Below are 23,699 nucleotides of genomic sequence, written 5' to 3'. Positions count from 1 at the left end.
ATATATGGAGTGGGGATGACAATACAACAATAATTGATAACACCGGTGATACTTGTTTATAGGAGTATTTCAAAACCATCAAATAAGTCCTAACATCAAAATCTAAAAAAAGAATTTTTCACACAAACTAAATAAGATAAATATAATAAAATTTTATTACATTATGTGTAACTATAGGTTCACTGACCTGTTATGACGCGCGGTGACAGAATTAACTACTCGTTGGTTTGTTTGATCGGTGATAGTAGCTTACTAAATTTTTAAATTCTTGATATGTTCGCCATGAATACTGATGCATATATTATAATTATCTTCTTATAATGTTATTTATTAATTTTGACATGATGTCGACATTGGCGGCCATATTTTTTATTTTATCAAAAGCTCTAATAATTCTACTTTTTAACTCATCAACTGTATTTACATCTGTTAAGTACACGCCGCTTTTTATAAAACCCCACAGAAAATGCGGAATTAAGCATTGATTTTCCTGTATCCTCGGAAAAGCATTTGTAATAGTGCGGCCATCGGTCGGACAAATACGGGTGTTCCCATATATCTCTTCCTAATTTTTACTATTTTGCAATTAGTGTTCAGCGTTATCTATTAAACTATGTAATATATTTAGATGACCACTAAATAATAATAAATAATGATACCAGCCTCGACCAGTCTTATTCGATTGACATTCATATTTTATACACGGGGAAATCATGTACCTGCAAACTTTGTACAAAATTAACCACGTACCAAATTCCCCAAAACGTATTTTTCGGATATTTTAAAACATTTCAAGCATCCACAAATGTTAAACCATTGTGTAATTGTATGAATTGCTGAAGTAACTTTTGTGTCTACTTGTAGCACCACTGTTTAAAGAATGTTTTCTGCTATAAATATTAAGAAAACTTAACTACGCATCAAAATATCGACCATAAGGTCATACACATCAAATCTGCAGATGAGTAGCAAACGGTTAAATCCGAAATAACTGATTGCTACTCATTTGAAGGCACAAAAAGGCAAATTTAACAACAATATGTATGATTTTAAGAAGAAAAATGAGTCTGAAAATACAAAAGATGAGGCAATGGAGGATGAAAGTGGAAAATAATGTTACTTTAAGAATGTATGTGAGTCCTGATAACTAATAAAAGTAGGTAATTATTTTAATTATACGAGGAAAGTATGAAATCTGCCTTTTTTTACTTTACCTACTGTTTTCTCCTGTTTTTTAACCCACTTCCAAAAAAGGAGGAGGTTCTCAATTCGACTGTATTTTTTTATGTATGTTACATCAAAACTTTTGACCGGGTAGACCGATTTCGACAAATTTTGTTTTAATCGAAAGGCGGTGTGTGTCAATTGGTCCCATTTAAATTTATTTGAGATCTAACAACTACTTTTCGAGTTATATCTAATAATGCGTTTTTACTTGACGCTTTTTTCGTCGACCTACGTTGTATTATACCGCATAACTTTCTACTGGATGTACCGATTTTGATAATTCTTTTTTTTTTTTGTTGGAAAGGGGATATTCCTAGTTTAGTACCATGATAAGGAAACTATAGGATCTGATGATGGAATCCCGGAGAAATCGAGGGAAACTCTCGAAAATCCGCAATAACTTTTTACTGCGTGTACCGATTTTGATAATTTTTAATTTAATCAAAAGCTGATGTTTATCATGTGGTCACATATAAATTTTATTGAGATCTGATAACTACTTTTTGAGTAATCTTTGAAAACGCGTAGTTGCTTGACTATTTTTTCGTCGATCTATGTTGTATTACTTGTCGATGTAATTGAAGTCGGTTTTTTTTTTTCGTTTGCGAGCAAACACAATTATTAATTTAAAGAGATGAGTTTTAGAAGCGAAGCCTATCACGAGTAAAATTTGCTTAGCTATTCGTATCACATTATATAGGGTATTTATTTAATTGTGTTTCTTTTAGATAACCGTAGGCTTTCTTTTACATATTTACAGAACTATTGTCAAAGACATTCTAATATGACAATACGTGTTAATATTATACTTATTTAATACTTTGACGACACGTAGGCGCAATAGTCATACCAACTGAAAAGTGTGCTATCGGTTGCGGGTTCTCGCACATGATTGATGTTTCTGCCTACCTACCTCTATATCTTATTGTCAGATAAGTTTTATTTTGTTAAGACCAGCTTTTTTACACGCATAGAAAGAAACAAAGGTACACCTGCAAACCTAAATACAAATTCTTCTCCAACAAACTTTTTCGTTTGCGAGCAAACACAATTATTTATTGGTAATCTGCTGTTTTTTAATTTCTTGGGGTTGGCACCTTTTGAAACCCATGTCCTTTTTTATTTCTAAAACATGCTATTTTTTTTTAATTAAGGTTTATCTATAAGTTCTTCTACTTTTTCGTTTGCAATAACTGATCGGGACGCAGACGTCGTACCCGTCGACGAAGATCTGGGCGTAGGGAAATCACGCGCACGCGTGTAGTCGTCTTCCATCTTGCCGTGCGACTGACCAACTAAGTTGGATAGTCAGCGAGCTTGTATAAGGTAACCGTGCTAACGAATAGTTGGACAACTTTTTAATTGTACGTCGATCGGAAGTGACTTTCGATTCTAATGCGATCGGTATCCAATTAATTAGTTGGACAATTTAGTTGGAGGAATGATGTGCGGGCTTCCATATGTCACTATACCTATTAGTATACTCTGCGATTTAGTCGGCCAACTTACAATTGTATGTCTGAGGGAGCACTAAGGGCGTATGCGTTTTGTTACAGTGAGCGGGGGCTGCCCTCCTCCGCGCCTCCGGCTTCTAAGGAACAGTCTAGAACAGACCAGTGTTCCAACTCTTGAAAAAATGAACCGAACCAATGAAAAGTTAGACATTATCGTACTAATCTCTCACCATTGAAATTGAGCTCAGTGTTCTGAGTTTCTGACCTGTATAATAAGACCGTGCTCTCAAGTAGGGTATTTTTTTAAATATCGGATTCTCGATATATCGATATTTTTAAATATATCAATATCGGAGTTTGATATATCGAAAAAAATATCGATATTTCAATATATTGGTTTTCTTTTATGTGATTTCATCGGCTTTGTTTTAAAAAAAAATCGTAAGTTGGCTCAAAAATAATTTACACAGTTTATAATTCAATATATTTGTTAAACAAATTAAATTATAAGTGTATTAAAATGTAAGGTTTTAAGTAATTATTCTTTAATTTTAATAAAACAATAATGCGTACAATATTCAGTAAGAGTTTTTAAAAACACTCGTTGTTTTATATGTTCAGTTGTTTAACTGTTACGATTATTAGGCACTAAAAGATTGATTATAGAAGCAATTCGTTCAGATGGAATGCAGATGTAGCAGAAGAAATCAAATATTTAACATTTATTTCTGATAGAACAAGAGTGAAATGTTTACTATCAATCTAAAATTTTAGTGTATTTAATGACCTTAAAATATTTGGTTGATCTAAATACTGCTTTAATTCAGCAGGCATTGTAACAAAAAATTAATTGGCATTACACAAATTTTTCAAGAGCATATCTTCATGTCTGTCGCATAATGATGAAGTTGTTTCGTTTTCTCTGCGTGGAGGATTACCTACGAAAATTACATTTTATTTTAGGATAATTACAACTAATATTTTAAATGTGAATGTGTTTGTTTGTTACGCTTTCACGCGAAAACTACTTAATTGATCATCATGAAACTTTGTAATTATTATTATATTCTTTGAGGTATTAAAAGTAACAGAGGATAGTTTTTATTAAAAAAATATATATTTTACGAAAGATAAAATGCCTCTACTTATTTAATGGCTTCAGTGCGAGCGAAGCCGCGGGTAAAAGCTAGTATGTAAATAAATAAACTAAAAGAGGAAAAAAATAATGTAGTGTAAATAAAGATCAGTAGATTAAGTTTATGATGTTCTCTCTTCTTCAAATAATTAACGAGAAAAAATAAAAAAAATAAAGTTACTTAAAAAAACTAGTAAGCGTAAGTTTAGAGTAAGTAGTTTGAGAGTAAGTTTCACTAACTTATGTATCAACTTCTGATCGCCTCACCCGATCACACTTTTTGTTACACTCTCATCACATATTCACCAGCTTACTCCCCAAGACAAGCGCGTGTAAAGAAGTTTTACTTCAAAATATCGAGTGTCGATATTTAAATTTCAATATCGAACTATCGATATATCGTCTCGAAAAATATTAGTAATATATATCAATATTTCTAAATAATAATATCGATATTTCGAGATATCGATATTTTATCAACAGTCCTACTCTCAAGTCTCACCATTGAAATTGAGCTTAGTTGCATGACCTATATGTATTATACCTTTATATACTCTTTGTCTTTGCTGTATATAAGACCGTGGTTTTAATAATTATCTGTGATGATTATTACGTTTATGTTATAGGTTATAATCAGTTATAATCCTTTTACATGTTTTCTTTAAGTTGTTATTCAAATATAAAGATTTACTTTTTATAAAGGCAAAAAGTAAGTGTATTTTGCTGTTTATTATGACTATATCTACTAGAGGATTAGTTCAAATCGCTGGATGGGGTGGACTACTTGTCGCTACAACTGGTTTTTATTTACAAAATAAACTTGTAGATAGAGTGAGAAACTTTGAATATTACAAAGATGCTTTAAAAATATTACGGAAACATCCAGGAGCAGTTTACTATCTTGGTGAACCCATAAAAGATAAAAAAATTAAATTGAGTGACACTCAAAATAATTTCTCAGATGGTGGCACTGCAAAATTGTGTGTTCCTGTGACTGGACAAAAAGACAGAGGATTTTATTACTTTTGGGCTGAAAAATGTGATGATAAATGGTCAATTGTTAAAGCAGAATTAGAGCTCAAGTCAAAACCTGACGAAAGACTAGTTATAGTGAAGCAAAATTAGTTTTATACAAAATTTTTGTACCAGTAACATATCCATTGTTGTAATTCTGAACAACTTTCATATCTGACTGGATCTAGTCATGCTTTCTTATGTAAACAACAACAAAATTTGAGGAATTGTAGTTGTGTTATTATTTTGGACAACATAAAATTAAATAAAAATTTATTTAGGGTTTGTTTCAGTTTTTGATTTTTAAATAACAAATTAAAAATAACGATGTTTATTGGAACATCAAGGGAAAAGTTTTTCTATCACAATACATTATTGTGTCTAGTTAAATCATTGCAAGATAAAAATATTACAGTTGATCTTCGAAATGATTCTTATGTCTGCGGTCAACTTATACAGGTTGATGGGTAAGTCAGTGAAAAACATAATAACAACCACATACCTCCCTATATATATATATATAATTTTGTAATATTTTAAGTAGTATAATAATTATATTTACTTCTTAGCTGTGCCTGCGACTTTGTCTGCATGGAATTTAACTAATAAGTTATTGTTCAATTTACAGAGCTATAAATTAAATAATGTTCTAAAATAAAAGTAGTCTAAGTTACTCCTTATTATATCAGCTATCTGCCAGTGAAAGACCTGTGAAAATCTGTCCAGCCATTTCAGAGATTAGCCGGAAAAAACAGACAGACAAAAATGGAAAAAACGTCATTTTGGTATATGTACCGTGTAAACATTCATATATATTTATGAATGAATTTAGAATTAATGGTTTTTTCTTGTGCCGAATAGCACAGATGATTTCACCAATGTCATGTTAGATGGAGAAGACATTGCATTTATAAAAAAGTGGTTATTTTAATATTACAAACAGACATTTCAATTTTATTTATTTGTTTGGATTATGAGGAATGAAAACTATTGTTTATATGATATAAGTTCATTTAACATATTTTAGTTCATTAAACTATCAGGGGGATATTATTAAACTATGATGATATGGCAAAGATTCTTATGTAGACATAAACATAACCTTAATCTATTAGTTGTTATTAAACAAAACAGTAGTAAAAATGTAATTTTTTTATATTAAATAAAATAATAAACATTTTTAAGACTAAAAGATACATATTAATAAATACATTTTAAAACCTTAGGTATATCACCTACTGAATGAATTTTAGAAATATTATCAATTTTTAAAGATAATCCTTTGCAATGCAAATGCAATAAACTTTAAAGCAAATGAAAACTGGATTTTGTGGATTTAGAGCTTTTTGCCTTTAAATGTTAGGATTATTAAATAAATTTATAGATTTATAAATTTTTATTATAAGATTATAGAGAATATTATTTATAGTATTGTAATAGCTCCTTCATATCTATATATATATATCTCATAACTTTTAAGATTATCTCAATCAAAGGATATGTTTTGAGACTCATTTCATTTTGGCCAGGCTAAAAAACCATCCTGTCTGGCTAGCTTGGTTTTATCAATCAATATATATATATTTAGCATCATGCCCCAGCTTCGCACGGTTGTTAAAATTAAAAATTATGATACACACACATAAACCCATGACGACGATGATGATTATGATTAATGAACTTCTTTGAATGATTTTATTTATTATTATTGTTGAAAAGACTATTATTGCTAATTTTTTACACCTTGGGTTACATTATTGGAGTTTTAGAAAGGATCGCTAATTTTTCAAAATATAATATAGCCTATGTCACCTGGGGATAGTGTAGCTTCCTAACAATGAAAGAATTTTTCAAATCGGTTCAGTAGTTTTGGAGCCTTTTCAATACAAACAAACAATCAAATATTTCCTCTTTATAACATTAGTATATTATCTATAATTAAATCAACACTGTGATTTCAGCTACATGAACCTTTCTTTTAGTAAAGCAGTATACTGTGATAGACGAGGAAATGAATATTATTTTGAGAATTTGTTTCTACAAGCTCGAAATCTTAGATATGTTCATATACCCGAGAATGTAAGTTAAAGGAAAACGCAAATAATAATATATATATTTTTGTTTTTAAATTGTTAATTTGTTGACAAAAATTTCTCTATTCAGGTGTCCATATTAGGAAACATTAAAAATGAATTTAAAAAGGCAAATAAGAAAGATAACGACAAGGATGATAAACCGATTTTGAAATCACGAAAAGCAAAGAAGGCATTACAACAACATATGAAAACTGTGGCATCATTAGAAAATTAATTTTTTTAATTATAATATAACCATTATTAAACTACTTGTAAACTATTACCTTTGCATTTCATAAAACATCCAAGAGATACTAAATATGTAAAATAAAAAACAAAATCGAAATTAAAAATTAAATTATTTATTTGTATCTGTTGTACGCTTAGAATCAGATGGACTGTTGATGTTCATTTTATTTTCATTTTCAACATCTTCACTTTTTACATGGGCCTTTATTTCATTTCTGTTATAATTATTCCCATAGTTAGATGTAAAATTTTGATTGGTATCATTGTGAGGGATTACTCCATTATTGGTAAAAAAGTATTTAGGCTTGCTTGTGCTGTATTCATCAATTTTGACATCTTGGTCATAATACTCGGTCTTGTTAGTTTGTTGGTTTATATATACCAATGGATTGTTACAAAACTTTTTACTACCACTGTTTATAACTAAGTTCTTGAAATCATAATTCTCAGATTTTTCAGAGTTCTGCATAGCATTATTATTTATCTTAAAAGACTTATCTGCCTCTCTATTGACACCATTCATATCATAATTGTTTTCTGCAGTATTTTGTTGTACTCTTGAATTTTGTGCTTGTTGCACAATAACAACCTGTTTGAAGAGTGTATTCCTGTTTGCCATTCCAGCTCCTCGAATACTATTTTTAGTAGGACGAAGAAACATGTCATCTTCTTTGTATTGACTTGAAGAAGATGACTGTGGTGCCGGATCTGGCGCCTGACTACATAAATAGTTGGACTGATTTATACTGGCTATTATGGAGGTTGGACTTGGGGATGATTGCATAACATTCGGCCTTTGCAATACTTGTGTCATTGATGGACCTGTAACAAAATCAGTTAATAACTATTTGAAAACAAATATTATTTACAACACTTCTATACATATTGTCACTGGATACTATTTAGTAGTTTCGAATTTTTTTAAGGTAAATAACTAATTTTTTTTAAATACTTATTGTAAGTAATGAGACATTTAGGACTCTCAAACCTATTTTTTTTCCGACTTCAAAAAAAGGAGGAGGTTACTCAATTCGACCGTATATATATATATATATATATATATATACACATATATAATGTATGTTCAGGGATAACTCCGTCGTTTATGAACCGATTTTGATAATTTTTTTTTTGTTGGAAAGGAAATATCCCTCTAGTTTGGTACTATGATAAGGAAACCAGGATCTGATGATGGGATCCCAGAGAAATCGAGAGAAACCCGAAAATTCGCATAACTTTGTACTAGGTGTACCGATTTTAATGATTTTTAATTTCATCGAAAGCCGATGTTTATCATGTCATGGTCACATTTAAATTTCGTCGAGATCTGATTACAACTTTTTGAGTAATCTTTGATAATGCGTATTTACTTGACTATTTTTTCGTCTACCTACGTTGTATTACTTGTCGATATAATTGAAGTCGGTTTTTCTTTGTTTGCCTGCAATCGAAATTTTTTTTATTTATTTTATTTAGGAAACAATTATTACTACAATTATTAATCTACTAAAATAGTTTGTAGAAAAATGTATCGATTTTTAAACATTCAGCAGAACTATTATATTGATTTCTAATTGTATAATTAGGTCCTTCCGTGGCTATGGTTGCTGTTAAGTATCTGAAATGTCAGGTCGTCTAAAAAACTCAATAAACTGCAATAAAATCCGAAAAAGTTGTTTCGTTATGAGTGAAATTCGCGTAAACATCAGAAAATAATAAATGATTATCAACACTAAATTTATAGCTAATTTACATTGTAGTAGTGTAATTTAAAATTTATGATTTTTAAGTTGAATGTGAGGAGTGAATGGAATGTGAGGCGTTTATTATTTATTATTGATATACTAGTCACCTTGCTGCGGCTTGTACTTGGCGAGCTGCGCATAGACCTGCTTGATTCGCTCAATGTTAATCTGCGATGCCTTCGCGTGATCGACCATGGGTAGAGGGTAGTCACGTCCGATGACACAGTTGGCCGCTTGTTGCACTGCCTCTGGAGCCACCCAGGGCTCATGGATGTACCGCGTCGGCAAGTTCTTCAGCACTGGAATGTACTTCCTGGTGGGGAGAGCAGGGGATGATACTACTTCTTTACAGTGGCTTTTGTGGGTTGTTTAGTGACGTAGCGTGGGCAGTCACATGTGAGGCGCTGTCAGTATTATTTTTACTGGAGCCTAATTCAATAAAGACAAGACATTGTTCCAGTAAAAAAGTATTTATTAGTGTGCTAGCTGTACCCTGCGCGCATTGCTACTCTTTTTTTCTTTTGTTTTTTTTTTTTTTTGGTCGTACTCGGAACCTTTGAGGGCAATCAAATGCATAGTTTACGATTCTATAAAAGACATACATACAAACATTAATTTAATCATATAAATTATTATTATAGAGATTATTAAACATGTAGAAAAGGGCTTTAGGCCAGCTCCTTGAAAAATTAATATAATCAATTATAATCAATAGTAATAAATTAATACAGTTATTTAGTCGTGGCTTTTAGCATTTATCATCAAGTTTGGTCTTTAAAGGGCTTCCGGAAAAGATCCATTTGAGCACCAGGACACAAATCTCCGTTTCATCCACATTTAGCTACATCACTAACGTTACGTGTTTTTTAGTAAAAACCATTACAAATATTTATAATAAAGATTTAAAAAATAAATGTTGATGTGTTTATTCAAGTGATTATCGTTACACATTTTTGAGATATTTTTTTCATTCCCTTCATCTAAGAAAAAAACTCTTAAAAATTCTTAGTTTTACACAAAATTTAATCAGAAACCGTGACCACAAAAATCTTTGTAGTTTATTAAATCTTTGTAGAAGAACAGTCGAAATCCTACCAAATATTGGAAGATGTCAGTTGTCATTATTTATTTCTTAAACTCCTTTTTTCACCCTTTCTCTGAAATTGCAAATGCGTAAATTAAAACAAAATGTAGCCTTAAAATTAATGACACAAATAAGTAGGTACAGTAAATTAGTAAAAAAATAAAATGAAAAATGTTGTGTGCACGTAAACAATACGAATACAAAAAAAAATATCCCACTATAGAATCAAGACTGACTATTTGTGTTTGATGAAATTGTTAGAAAATGTTACCATTATTACAATGATCATACAAGCATAAGAACTTCTAGCTTAAATATATGAGGCTTAACAAAGTACCAAGCTGTGGCAATACTAAAACCAGAAAGTAATTTAGATCTAGAAGCTAAAAGTACCGAGTCTCTAGGTAATTACAATGATGCATGAATACTACGTGATGTGATTAAAATATACGATGCACAATAATATGATACTTCGCAAAATTAATTTGTTATGGATACTTATATTGAGTAAAATACCTAATAAAATCGCCATTAGGATCAGTCTTTCGACCGAATCGCACGGGGCAGTAGCAGTGGAAGAACTGCTGGAAGAAGGACGAGCACGAGAGCCACATCCACATGCCCGCATTCACCGACCAGTCCGCGTCCAGTAACAGCTCATCAAACACCTGCCACAGACACATACAAGTTTTTAGATCACTAGACTAGAGTGGCAAATAAGCGTACGGTTCGTCTGATGGTAACCGGGTACCATAGGCTATAGGCGCCTGCAACCCCGGGAACATTCCAAAGTAGTTACTAATCCTATACCGACCCTTTAAAGCACTTTGACTACCTTACTGATCAAAGTAACACAACACTACTTGATAGCAGTAATATTTGTCTGTGGTACGGTTGGTAAGAACTTTTCCAATCGTACCAGCCATTTTGACCAAGTAATTTTTTGCTATGGCCTCAATAGAAAACAGTAAGTAATGTCTATCCTGGACTATGAAACGACACCGTTATCGTAATCATATTACATTAACATATTTAATTTTAGTAATCTTCAATATCTTCAAAGGTGTAGCAGAATGGTGGCATTATGACACCATTTCATTAGTAGATTATCAATCCTATTAACATCACTATGATTTTGGTGACCATTAACAGTTACAACGTTCAAAATGACCTTGTAACTGTTAAGGTGAAGCATCAACGCCTAATCCTCTCAAAACTTCTGTAAAGATGTTAAAGTTTCTTCAAGACGTTTATCGTCACTACCAAGCATGAGATGAATTTTAGACACATAGATACAGTATTTTATAGCTTAACAGTACTTGCTGGATATGACCAGGCCTCTGTTTATTTTAACACATGTGACCGGTACGGGGCTATTTTAAGCTACTGTTTGATAACTCTGTAAGTGTACCAAATTTTTGGATTTTGTATTAATTAAAGTCAGTTACTTTATATACTGGTGCAGTGCACTACCACTCCAAATATACGATTGAAAAATAACACAGATAATTTGAAATCCTATATTTCTTAATATTATATAGTATACTGTACTACATTAAATTATGTCTATTCTACTATGCCCATAAAATAGTGCCGTAGTGTACGAGTTGAGCGCCCTTGATTGCGTTCCAATGAAACGAAGTTTAGTACGATTCTTAGCACTGTATTCAATGAGTGCGAAAGAGACGTCGAAGCGTGAAGTAAAAAGATTTCATATCAGAAATTAGCCTTATCTGGAGCACCGCTCACGCGCGACGTTGCTATACCTGCCGCATGTTAGCCGTGTGGCGTGCGGGGCGCGCGCGCCGCGGGGATAACTTGCCCAAAACTATCCGCTGTTGCCGTTCTTATGTATACAAACAAACGTGTCGGCTTCTTCAGTTATTTTATTTAACGGTTTTTCTTTTTAATAAATAGTAAAAATAATTTGTGCGTGACATTTTGTGTTTAAAATGGAACAATACGGTTTATCTTTTACTAAGGTGTGTCAAAGAGTCAAAATATGCCTCGAACTAAAATTGTATTTACTACTTACTCAAAAATGTAGTACGAAAACTAAATCTTATACGCGTGTTTTTAAATCTGAACAATATTTCAACACCTGTGTGTTGGATGTGAAGAAAGCAATAAATGATTTTGTTTTCCGTGTCTGGTGTTTGGAAATGGCGCCTACAGTGATGGTGAATCTGCATGGACGGAATGGATTTTCTATACAAATAAATAAATGGTAAGCTCTAGTTTTTCGTTTATTTTTTTGGGAACATCCCATTGAAAAAATGTCACGAGCCGCCTCTGCATTTATTTTAACGACTATTGTCTGAGATTTAAAATAGTAGCATCAAAAATTGTTTACATATTATCCATATATCCAGTAAATTCCTTCCTACGCGTAATATGATTATGATATCCTTCAAGCTATTAACTAACCTTCATGCCCTCTTCCCAGGAGATCCAAAGGTCTCCTCTAGTGAGGAAGCAAGCGACCGCATGTCGAGCTAGGTGGTGGATCCAGCCTTCTTCCCGCAGTTGGGTCATTATTGCGTCTATCCATGGAAAGCCGGTTTGAGCCTGAAATTATTTATAATTTTAATATGTATCTCAAAAAATACACCATCTTAGAAGGGATGTTATGAAAACACAATAGATGAAACTGAACATCACATTTCCTACTATTTTTTCATACAAACCTTGTTGTGCATATTACGAAGCCGATTATAAAATTGATCCAAGTCGGCCATCTTCATGAGATGATTTTTTATACATGCGACATGTAATTCATATTAACACATTTAACATATATAGGTAATAAAATTCTTAATTACATTTGCCCACTTGGCGAGAGCGTCTTGATTTTTCTTCCAAGGGATCTGTACACATATTGGATTTCCTTCCATGCGATCAAAATTCGGATTCCTTGTCGCGGCGCAATAAAAAAATTCCCTCCAAAGTATTTGTCCGTGTAAAGATAATGGCGGTCGTACACGTTTAATTCTTTTATACAGCTCAGTCAACTGATAATAGAACAACCTTGTGGATAAGCAACCGAATCTGGAAACACGGTAGCAATTTATTTCCATGCTAACATGCAGCAATAAAAATCGAAATGGTTATCATTCTGCCGCCTAATACGGACTTTTTAATATTATAGTGCTGATTAAAAATTTATCAAATCATAAAATTAAAATGCGCCATTTAAATTTTTCAAACAGCTTTTAAAACACATGTAAGGTCTGTTTTTTTGGAATTGTCCTAATTGGTAAACAAATATGGCGTACTTATGACCACAGACAATTAGAGTATAGTGTAGCTTAGTGAAGTGACACAAAGAGCAAATGAATGAACAATATCAATAAGCCATAGACAAAGTAAAATTAATTTTACATCGAAATATTTAATGATACCATATTGCTAAAATTATTTCAAAACCTAATAATATATTGAATATTTTTGCTAAGAATTAGTAGAGGTACAGAATTACGAAAAAAAAAAATATTAATCGAGCATCGAGCATAAAAGGCAACAAAGGGGACTGTCCATTTTGGCCCAAGGTGAACAGAATTCATACAAAAAAACAAATATACCAATAATTTTCATAAATTAAATCATGTTTATTCGTGAATTGCAGTTTTATCAATATAAACTGATGAAAAGTTTATTTAATAAGTATTTTAATTCATTAATTATATACTTCTAGTTTATTTTCGGTTGGTGATTTGATTACAACACGTTGCCAGTCTTAAAAAAACAATTATTATTAACGAACAATCGATTTTAAAATATTTTTAAATCAATTATTTGTTAAAATCGATTAAAAGTATTGTTAAATCGAATTAATAAGAAAAAAGTCTAAAAAAAGTCTATAAAAGTGTATTTAGTAAAAAAACATTTAACTTTGGTGAAAAATAAACTATTTTAGAAACATTGTTATTGACTAAATAAAAAGCAAGCAATTAATTATATTAAATTCGATTATCGATTTAATCGATTTATTTGTTTATTGAAAATATTATTTATTATGGCAACCCTAAACTACAGACTTTTGCTTCATACATTCATTTGACTTCGATGTTGCTTTCATGGTGATATAGCAACCTACTGTAAGGTTTTCCGTCAACCGAGAATTCATCACTACTGCGACGTAAAATACACAGTAGGCATATTCATAAGTAGGAAAATATATTTTGTATTTATTTTATATGTAAACAATAAAGGTCAGGCAGAGAAGCCATAAAAAAATATTATTGCAACTGCATGGTTGGTCGACGGACAGTAGGTTGTTGTGGCCATGTCATGAAATTATTTGGTTTTTGGGCTGAAAAAGGTTTCAAGATTTTATAAATCTACCTGCCTAGTTTTTAGATAACATTCTGTTAACGTACGAATCCGATTAGTAAAACAAAAATAACAAAACAATGATTTTTTATTTCAGAAACCTTCTTGTAATTATCCACAAAAAAACAAAAAATGAAACACCTGGATACAAAACTATATCATTTTTCTAATTCATACTTGTTAGTACTACTAACTTAATATATAATTATTATTCTCAGTGACTGTCCACTCGGGGCCGAAACCCCCATACAAAGTGGACAGTCCCCTATATATTTCGTTTATGTGATATGGTCGGTAAAAAAAAAAACCAAAAATAAAATTTACAACAAAATAAAGGGGCCGCCTGTGTCTAAAAAAAGTCGACCCTATTAATATTATTGTCACATTATTTGTATTTACTATGAATAAAAAACCTTGCGCCGGCGGCACACTCTCTCTAACATCTAAAAAAAGGACTAATAACATTGTACTCCACGAAGCTCTCATTGGGTAATCTTAAGTCTCATCCTAAAGTCTCAAAATTTTTTCCTGTGAACTACAGTAAACGTTTATGCCGTTGCTATGTGGTATACTTTAATATTATATGGGATAGCATTAAAAATGTTCAGGATGAAATTGATATTCAGAAATATTCATAATATAAAATAAAACCTTTACAATGAACACTTTACCATAAATGATTGACATTTGCAATATTTTGTAAGCATTTTTTTTTGTGCGCTCAACATAAAAAAAAGAAGAAAAAAAAAACAATTAATAACAAAATACAAATAAATAACAAATCGCTTTACTGTAATATTATTTAACAAGTTATAATTCGTGAAATTTTAAAATATAGTTAAAGAACATGGCCTATTTTATCGCTCATGCTGTTCATTTACTTATACTCATTCACTTCTAAAAATATTATGACCACATCCCTATTTGCCTTATAAAAAAAGATATTGAAATGTCATATTCGAAAATATTAGTTATCTGTACTCTCGGAATTCGTATTTTGTAGTTTTTATGTGTTTAAAATGATAAATTGATATTTGTTTTTAGTGAAATAAATAGTAAATGGAGTTTTACAAATGTCCGTAAGCTAATATTTTGTGAAAGTGAGTGATAAATGCGGAAAAAACGTGAATTACGATTGACAGCGGTTTGTTTACCAATTAGGACAATTCCAAAAAAACAAGATATATATATAATGTCTGATAGTTTTTTAGATTAGGGAAATTTTTGTAGAAAAATTGTTTTTACTCTAGGACAAATACACACACTAGTACTAGTATTCAATTCTAAGCTTTTTAGAAATCGGGTTAGATTAATATTTTTTTTGTTACATATAATGGAACAAATTAATACTATAAAAAGAACTATAAAAGTCGGTCTGTATAGACGAAGACATGTCATGCTGCATAGACCTTTATTTTCTTTGGGCACAAGGGGGTCATAAGGCCCCGGGCGAATACAATAATCCGCAAAATAAAAAAATGTTGGAAATATCAAATGGTTTTCGAATTGCCGGAGGGAGGGGGGGGTCGAATTGGTCACTAAAGATGTATTGGGCCCCGGGCGCGAATTAAACTCGCTACGTCACTGCTTACAGAATGACAACAGACAGATGCTCTCAACAAACAGATGCTCTATACCTTAAATAAGGCGACAGTCCTGTCTGACTAGCTAGTAGAGACTGTGGTGTCATTTTTGGACGTCCGAACGATGCAACCCACGCTTTCCTCTCCAAATGCCTTTCCAGCCTTAACAGCGCCTCATTTTCACCTCCGATCCAAACTGGAGGCTTTAGTCCTTCTGTTTCAAATCCTAAAAAACATGCATATATATTAAATTAATACAAATTGATAGCAATATAAAGCCAATTAAACAGATTTTAAAATAATTTTATCTATATAATGTAAATATTATGTTATATGACTTAAAGAACGATTTTTATGCTCAATAACAATATAAGGCATAACATTACGAAATCAACCTTCATAGAAGCTACCCTAGTAATGATCGGCACGTGTCCGCACACGCCGAGCGAAACGTATTAGGCAACAAGGGAAAACTTTTATTTATGTTTTTGTTATAAAGGAAAGTAACAGAACAATACTGTAGATGAAATGAATTATTTTTATCTCAAATATATATTATATATATATATATATATTAGCACATTTAACATATATATATATACTAGCTGACCCCGCGAACGTCGTTTTGCCATATATGTTATTAACCCCATTAATCCCCCCTCTTATAACTTAGGGGGTATGAAAAATAGATGTTATTCGATTCTCAGACCCACCCAATATGCACACAAAATTTCATGAGAATCGGTCAAGCCGCCGCGACACTAGAATTTTATATATTAGAAGATTATAATTTATAGATATGTTTACATACTTATAGATTACGAGCTGAAAAATGCGTAATCAAATTATATATTTGAATGTTTTTTTTTTTTCGTATGCGTGTATGTACAGTCTTTGAATTCAACAGTTACACACATTAAATAGGGTATTATGTAGTAGACAATATACAGACCAAGTTCTTCGAGAGTGGGAACGCCGAAGCGATCGTCGTGATCGTCAGAAAGCGGCGTGATGGCTCCATTTAACATCCGCACGGATATGGCGGCCTCGGCCGGGGGCGGCGGGGGCATACTCGCGATCAGCGCTTGGAACTGGTGGTATGTTAATGGTGCCTTCCCTCCATTACGTTCTATAATACTAAAAACACGCACACTATATTGATTTCCGTGTACTTCTGCAAAAATTATATCACTTCAATTGGGCACTTTATACCAACTGCTTTCTAATCATGAATTTTGACAAAAAAAACCCTAAAACCAGTAAACTTGGTAAAAAATTATTTATTATTTTCTTTGCCTTTTTTTTACACTAAAACAGCACGTTTTACAAATGCTAAAAGCTTTTCATGGCCAGTGGCTTAGCGTGATGGGTGCCATGGCTCCTGGCGGAACACGAAAGGGCAAAATCACCACGATTTTTTCAAATGTCACAAAAAAATTATCCAATCTTTTTTTTTTTAAGTCGATTAATGAACATAATGAAAATTGTGTTTGCAATGAGTGTGATAAATTAATTTGGAAACAAATTTTAAATAAATTGGTAGGGGCAGACAATTTTCGATGGCCCCGGGCGGCAAAAACCACGCTACGCCACTGTTCATGGCACTCGATTCTACAGTTAGTATAAGGCATTCATTTAATTAAAGTTTATTTATTTATTTTTTATTTTTTTGCTTTCATTTTTTAAATTTAAATCACTGAAATTAATGATATTTTAATTTTGGATCCTAGTTTATACACAAGAACGTAATATGAATGTTATTTAGAATCATAATACTCGATTATTCATCATTATTCATCGCATACTTGTAATGTTCGAGCCATTGCCATTGCCAGTGCATACAAAATATAACGCCTAGAATTTTCTGAAACGTCCGATAGCATTTTATGAAGAACTAGCTTCTGCGCGCGACTTCGTCCGCGTGGAACAGAGGCGCGCGCAATACTTGATTATTATTATTTTGCTGCGATATTATTTAAAAACTGCGATATCTCCTGAGATACTCATTGAAATCGAATTAAGTAAAAGGCTATTTTGTTTTAAATCAAATAGTTGTGATGAATAATGTATTTATTTAGATAAGGATTAATATCATGTTTATAAAAACATCGTCGCAAATAATACATTATTTTAGAACAAACTTGGTTAGCTTAAAAAAGGTTATAGTGAGCCAACCTTAAAAAATAGATATATGCTGTCGCGGACTTTTTTTTAGAACTTTTAAAGAGGATCAATTCTGTCATACATGATTTTTGCGAAACTTTAACTGTTTTCACAGCGCACGCAGCGGAAGCTCTCAAAAGGGAAAAAGAACCCCCGATTTTGAACATTCTTCGTTGGTGCTCCGCTCCTTTTGGTTTTAGCGTGATGATATATAGCCTATAACCTTCCTCGATAAATGGACTATCTAACACTAAAAGAATTTTTCAAATCAGACCAGCAGTTTCTGAGATTAGCGCGTTCAAACAAACAAACAAACTCTTCAGCTTTATAATATTAAGTATAGTTAAGAAAAAAGTATTTTCTCTCTTTTAATATTATTTGAAAATGTTATTAATGTTATTGTTAGCGCTACTTACAACAAATTCCTAAAAGTCGTAGTATTTGCACAGACACTGAATTTCTTATTTTACCGATCACGAAAAATAAAAAAACGACCAAAATTATTCAATTATTTACAAGTTGTACCATAAACTAAATTGCCGAAGAAGAAAAACAACTCATCGAAAATCATTTCAATCCGAGGACATTTGGGTGAAATTTATTTATTTGAACAAGTTTATTAAACGAAATTTAAAAAAGCGCTTTTTCTTTAATTAACCATGTATTTGTATTCATAATGATTTTTCATTCCACAAAACGTGTTATTGTTAACATAGACCCTTGTCAGAAGCTTTCCTGTCTGCTACAAATTCGAACGAATGCGGGAATGTCAACCACAGTTATTTATAACCGATAAAAAAGTTTCTATACCACATTAAATTTGAAGACGACTTCGTCTCAAAGGGAAGCAAATAATATAAAGCAAGAATCTCTTAAAAAAACTATGTAATTCAAGAAAATTTAAAAATGAAGAAAACCGACCTGTTAACTTAAATACTATTTCCTATTTAATAACTAAGCATTTTTTATTCTTATTATAAATAATTAGATTTCTATTGCATTGGCTTCAGGTACGACTTAGGCAGACCACTACACGAAAAAAAAAATTAATGGTAATAATACTAGCACATAATCTAAAAAGTACGACATTCATTGACATACACATATTGATATACACATCTATCTATATATTAATACGTAAAGCAAAAACTTTGTACCCCTTTTTACAAAAATTGCGCGGACGGAGGAGCATAAAATTTCGTATACTTATGGTTTATATAGAGTGCAGAATGCTATTTCTTTTTAGTTATGCATAAAAAATACATTAAATCAGTAAAAAAAAACTTTCCACACACTACCGTGTATTTGACACACACGCATACATATTATATGTTCAATGTTCAAACTTATATGAATTTCGACTACGGGGCGACCACTAGATAAATATTTGTCAATTAGTATACGTAACTTGAGTGTTTTCTTGTCTCATATTCAAAACTACCTTATCTCAGTACACCTACCTTAAGTCTAGTTACAAATTTTAGTTCTAATTTTATCGTAGTAGTATAAATATAGCAAAAATCTGCAATTAATTTGTACCTTTATTACGATAATAATAGTATCGTATTATTACCTTTATAGGTACAAAACTACAAATTAATTGCAGCTGTCGTTAATTCAGCAGATCTAAGCATATAAAAATTAAAACACAAATGAAATAAAAAACGTACTTGTCCAATTTGTACAAGGTGTGCGAGACCCTGGACGTTACAGTGATGCCAACTTCTCGGCACTTGGTCATAATGTTGTGGTCACGGACTCGGCCATAAGGCTCGGGGTCCTCTTCAAAGGTCAGCGCAGTGGTACCCCATTCCCGGAACAGTTTTGGCAATGCGTCTGCAGGCTGGCCTCTCACGACAAATAGCCGTGAATTTAACTTTTTTAGATTGCTGTCTAAATCTTCAAGGCATTGTAGAAGAAATCTACAATAGCACCGTATCTTATATAAATAAAAATAAATCGCCGATATATATCTGCGCTCATAATTTCCCGTTATTAGACGGTAGAAAAATCGCCGGGCCAGCGAGTTAGATATAAAATAGTTAGATGGTACAAGGTTTAGAGCCTGCTGAAAAGGTTGCCGATAAAGTTTATCTCGCACTTAAGCTAATGATAGGTTTTATAAGCAGGAGGTAAAACATCCTTAGTGCCTGTTTCACTTCATCTAATAAATTTCTTGGATTAAAAAGTTACGAAAAGAAATATCTGACAGATAAATTGGAGTTTTAATGATGAAAATTGAAAACATGTCATAACCTTTTATCTAGTACATATCGTCATCACATCACATCAGACTTTCACAGTCCACTACTGGACATAGGTCTCCACAAGTTCACGCCAAAAATGGCGTGAACTCACGTTTTGCCCATAGTCACCACGCTGGGCAGGCGGGTTGGTGACCGCAGGGCTGACTTTGTCGCACTGAAGACGCTGCTGCCCGTCTTTGGCCTGTGTATTTCAAAACCAGCGGTTGGATGGTTATCCCGCCATCGGTCGGCTGTTTAAGTTCCAAGATAGTAGTGGAACTGCGTGTTATCCCTTAGTCGCCTCTTACGACACCTACGGGAAGATAGGGGGTGGCTATATTCTTTAATACCGTAAGCCACGCAGCAGCCAATGTCGTCATACGTCAGATTAATTCTTTAATAACCTGTGAAATAGGCTTTTAGGCCACTCACCACTCACGTAGGGCCTGATTATCGCCATTTTATAACATCGTAATCAGGACAATATAATTATAATGACTAACAGTAGTTGTTATACAATACAATAAGCTTCGCTCGTGATCTACGACTTAATCGCCAAGTAATCTTAAAGTGGCGTTAGTTAGAATTATAATGACATCTTGAACTCAAAATATATATTAGATACGTGGCGCAAAGCGAATCATTACATTCTGACAGTGAGTATGTCGGCAGTAAAAATGAAGTTCCTGTTTGTCTATTATAGTGAGTAAACTAATTTCCACGGAAAAATCTATAAGATCCAATCAATTAACCAATTTTGGCTGCTACTAACATAATAGTTAATACTTAGAACTTACTTTTTTAAACTGTGGGTTTCATCACGATTTCCCAAGCCAAAATAGTTAGATACTTGACGAAATTATTACGAATGATAAAGGACTCAAGAAAACCTGGTTTACTATATAAAAAAAACGATACGGCCTGATCATAAATAGTTAAATGTTTCGGTTGTGGATAAAGTTTACCCTGAAATTCACGAATATTTTAAAAACAGGATATAATAGGCGATTAGGGCCTGTTTCTCCTCAATTAATAAATTAAAAATTTTAGATACATTTTTGCAAATAAAAATATCTCCTAAAAATAAAGGCAATTAATGCTGAATAGCATTATCCACAACCGGTGAAACAGGCCCTAAGCCTTTTACATCAGACAGAAAAACTTTAGTCAAATTAATATTAATACATGTTATTATTACACTACATTATTATTGTCTGTAGATAATTAATTACCTCCATTTGTTGATTCCAACATTGGACGAGCTCGCGAACCAAGGATCGATAATGAAGACGCATCTAAACGTCGCAGCATCGATGAGCCCCTCACGTAGGGCCGGGTTATCATGTAACCGTAGGCCCTTCCTGAACCAATGCACGGTGTGCTTCCCTTGCGGACGAGACGGTATCGAGGCTCCGAGGGCCGTGACTGGAGTCCGCTTGCTCGTCTCCGCGGCCGACATAGCTACGTCACCGACATCACTGTCTAAAATCACATGTCTTTTTTTTAAAAAAGACAATTGATTAATAAAACATTTATTGAAATGGTTTTATATGGCCTTGCATTGATGTTACACAATGGATCTTCTACAAAACAATTACAAGCTTACAGAGCTATTGCATGCTCTCCAAGGTAGGGTGGGGAGACCCACAAGGACTGCACAGACACCCAGACCACGGCAAACATCTGTATGGCCAACACAAATATTTGCAATGTACGGGGATTGAACCCGCAACCATCAGCACAACAGCCACAAACCAGTGCTGTGACCGTTGAACCAATGGGGTGTCAATTGATTAATGAATAATTAAAATACAATAAATAAACTAAATTACGTAAACATAGTTATTTGAGTAATTTGTTTGTCATATTTTATAATAATAAAGTTTTTGTTACCACAAAAAGATAAAACTGGTTTCGTGCTAGAAATATGTACACTGATCCAGAATGCTTTAAAAGGATAGCATCAATTTCATTGTTTATAATATGTTACTAATTAGACCGACACCTATATGTGGGTAAGATGAATCCCCCTTAACCTGTAAAGAAAAATAGGCCCAAAAGTTTAATACTTTAAATAATTTATCTATGCAATGAATGCACGAGTAATTTTTCATTTTATAAATCTAAGAAACAAAAGTTTAAAAATTATTAGAATCAAACTACATATTCTAGGGCAATAAACCTAATAAAAAAACTAAATATTATCAAAATGACAACAATAATATACAAATATAACAGAACTTATGCATATTTACATTTTCATAATTAATTAATTTTTATTTTACCCATGTTCATAATTTAATGAGCTAAGGCAATTTGTTCGAGTTCAAAAAATCATTTGACACCATATACATATTTCACATATACATTTTACTTGATCAAAAATGTATTTATAATTAAACTTTTGGATCATGTAATAAATAATTTACAAAGCATAAAAAAAATTAAAAATAAAGGACTATTAATAAAATTTGGCTCCTGAAAAAGCTCCAATTGTTTTCAAGCAACTCAACAATACCAATAAGTTTTTTAATTTTATTTAATCAGATTGAAAAAAAAATTCTAAATTTTGTATTTTACATATTTTTTAATATAGAAAATCTTATCCAATCCATGTTTTTTTCAACACTATAGGTATATTAAAACATCTCAGTATATTCATGTATAGATTTTGTAATAACTTCTGATGACTTCTATCAATTTATTATTTAAGCAAGTAATTGTACTTTAGTCTTAAACTTATCTTAATTATATATTTATAATCGCGTATTTCTCACCTTGTAATTTGTTCAGCAGTCGCGCTCAGCATTAAGCCTCCAGAGTAAAACATTATCTTCTCTATTTTAATTATAAAGTCACCAATAACAAAACAATTTGTTGTGTTTATAAATCACATCGTCATAAAAACTTTATTAATGTTATATTTTGCTTTTGTCTTCTTTGCAATTTTGATATATGAAGCACTAACTCACAGTTTTGAGTAATTTAAGCAGATATAATTATTATCTTAAAGAATAATCTTTCAATAACATATAACTATCCACAATTAAAACAATTGTATATTCTAGAATAATTGCATTGAAAACTACGTTCATACATTTGAACAGAAAAGTGGCAAACTCAAGCTTAATGTACAGATTACAGATAGCATGTCACAAAGAGTATATGAAAGTATGCCAGAATAAGAAATCAGCCACGCCGCTTGCAACGTGACTTTTATATACATGTACCTATAAATTATATAGTATATTATACAGTAAATACCATGGACGTAATATACTGACAGGACCGATTACTCTGTAAATTTGTAAATACGAAAATGAACACTAATTCAACGCCTTAAGTATTATATTCTGTAATCTGTTGCGCATTATACAGAGGCTAATCCGAGC

General features: G+C 32.0%; 3 protein-coding genes across 3 annotated transcripts; 2 read left to right on the top strand and 1 right to left on the bottom strand.

Annotated features, from left to right (window-relative positions):
- The first annotated feature begins 4,361 nt into the window (after positions 1-4,361).
- On the top strand, positions 4,362-7,188 carry LOC123664836 (U7 snRNA-associated Sm-like protein LSm10). The gene is made up of 4 exons (XM_045599267.1): positions 4,362-4,525; positions 5,124-5,297; positions 6,792-6,909; positions 6,994-7,188. The coding sequence occupies exons 2-4, from the start codon at positions 5,158-5,160 to the stop codon at positions 7,138-7,140; spliced, it is 405 nt and encodes a 134-aa protein (XP_045455223.1). The 5' UTR covers positions 4,362-4,525; positions 5,124-5,157; the 3' UTR covers positions 7,141-7,188.
- Positions 4,549-4,941, top strand: LOC123661420. Its single transcript, XM_045596384.1, has one exon. The coding sequence runs from the start codon at positions 4,549-4,551 to the stop codon at positions 4,939-4,941; it is 393 nt and encodes a 130-aa protein (XP_045452340.1).
- Positions 7,189-7,245: 57 nt separating the features above from the next.
- Positions 7,246-19,817, bottom strand: LOC123664707 (cryptochrome-1-like). The gene is made up of 8 exons (XM_045599212.1): positions 19,732-19,817; positions 16,851-17,035; positions 15,953-16,124; positions 12,806-13,031; positions 12,411-12,551; positions 10,500-10,651; positions 9,007-9,212; positions 7,246-7,976 (listed from the first exon to the last, which is right to left on the bottom strand). The coding sequence occupies exons 1-8, from the start codon at positions 19,800-19,802 to the stop codon at positions 7,264-7,266; spliced, it is 1,866 nt and encodes a 621-aa protein (XP_045455168.1). The 5' UTR covers positions 19,803-19,817; the 3' UTR covers positions 7,246-7,263.
- Between the last annotated feature and the right edge of the window lie 3,882 nt (positions 19,818-23,699).

This window comes from Melitaea cinxia, chromosome 2 (assembly GCF_905220565.1).
Source record: "Melitaea cinxia chromosome 2, ilMelCinx1.1, whole genome shotgun sequence".
Taxonomy (NCBI): Eukaryota; Metazoa; Arthropoda; class Insecta; order Lepidoptera; family Nymphalidae; genus Melitaea; species Melitaea cinxia.
Note: the sequence above shows the minus strand (reverse complement) of the source record. Positions and strands in the feature narration are given on the sequence as shown.

Bases quoted from the DNA above. Each gene is read 5' to 3' on its own strand.
- LOC123661420 (XM_045596384.1), top strand. From the start codon at position 4,549: ATGACTATATCTACTAGAGGATTAGTTCAAATCGCTGGATGGGGTGGA.
- LOC123664836 (XM_045599267.1), top strand. From the start codon at position 5,158: ATGTTTATTGGAACATCAAGGGAAAAGTTTTTCTATCACAATACATTA. The intron at 5,298-6,791 runs GTAAGTCAGTGA...CTGTGATTTCAG, and splicing joins CAACTTATACAGGTTGATGG to CTACATGAACCTTTCTTTTA. The intron at 6,910-6,993 runs GTAAGTTAAAGG...TTCTCTATTCAG, and splicing joins ATGTTCATATACCCGAGAAT to GTGTCCATATTAGGAAACAT.
- LOC123664707 (XM_045599212.1), bottom strand. From the start codon at position 19,802: ATGACCAAGTGCCGAGAAGTTGGCATCACTGTAACGTCCAGGGTCTCG. The intron at 17,036-19,731 runs GTACGTTTTTTA...GCGTGTTTTTAG, and splicing joins ACCTTGTACAAATTGGACAA to TATTATAGAACGTAATGGAG. The intron at 13,032-15,952 runs GTATAGAGCATC...CCGTGTTTCCAG, and splicing joins GGACTGTCGCCTTATTTAAG to ATTCGGTTGCTTATCCACAA.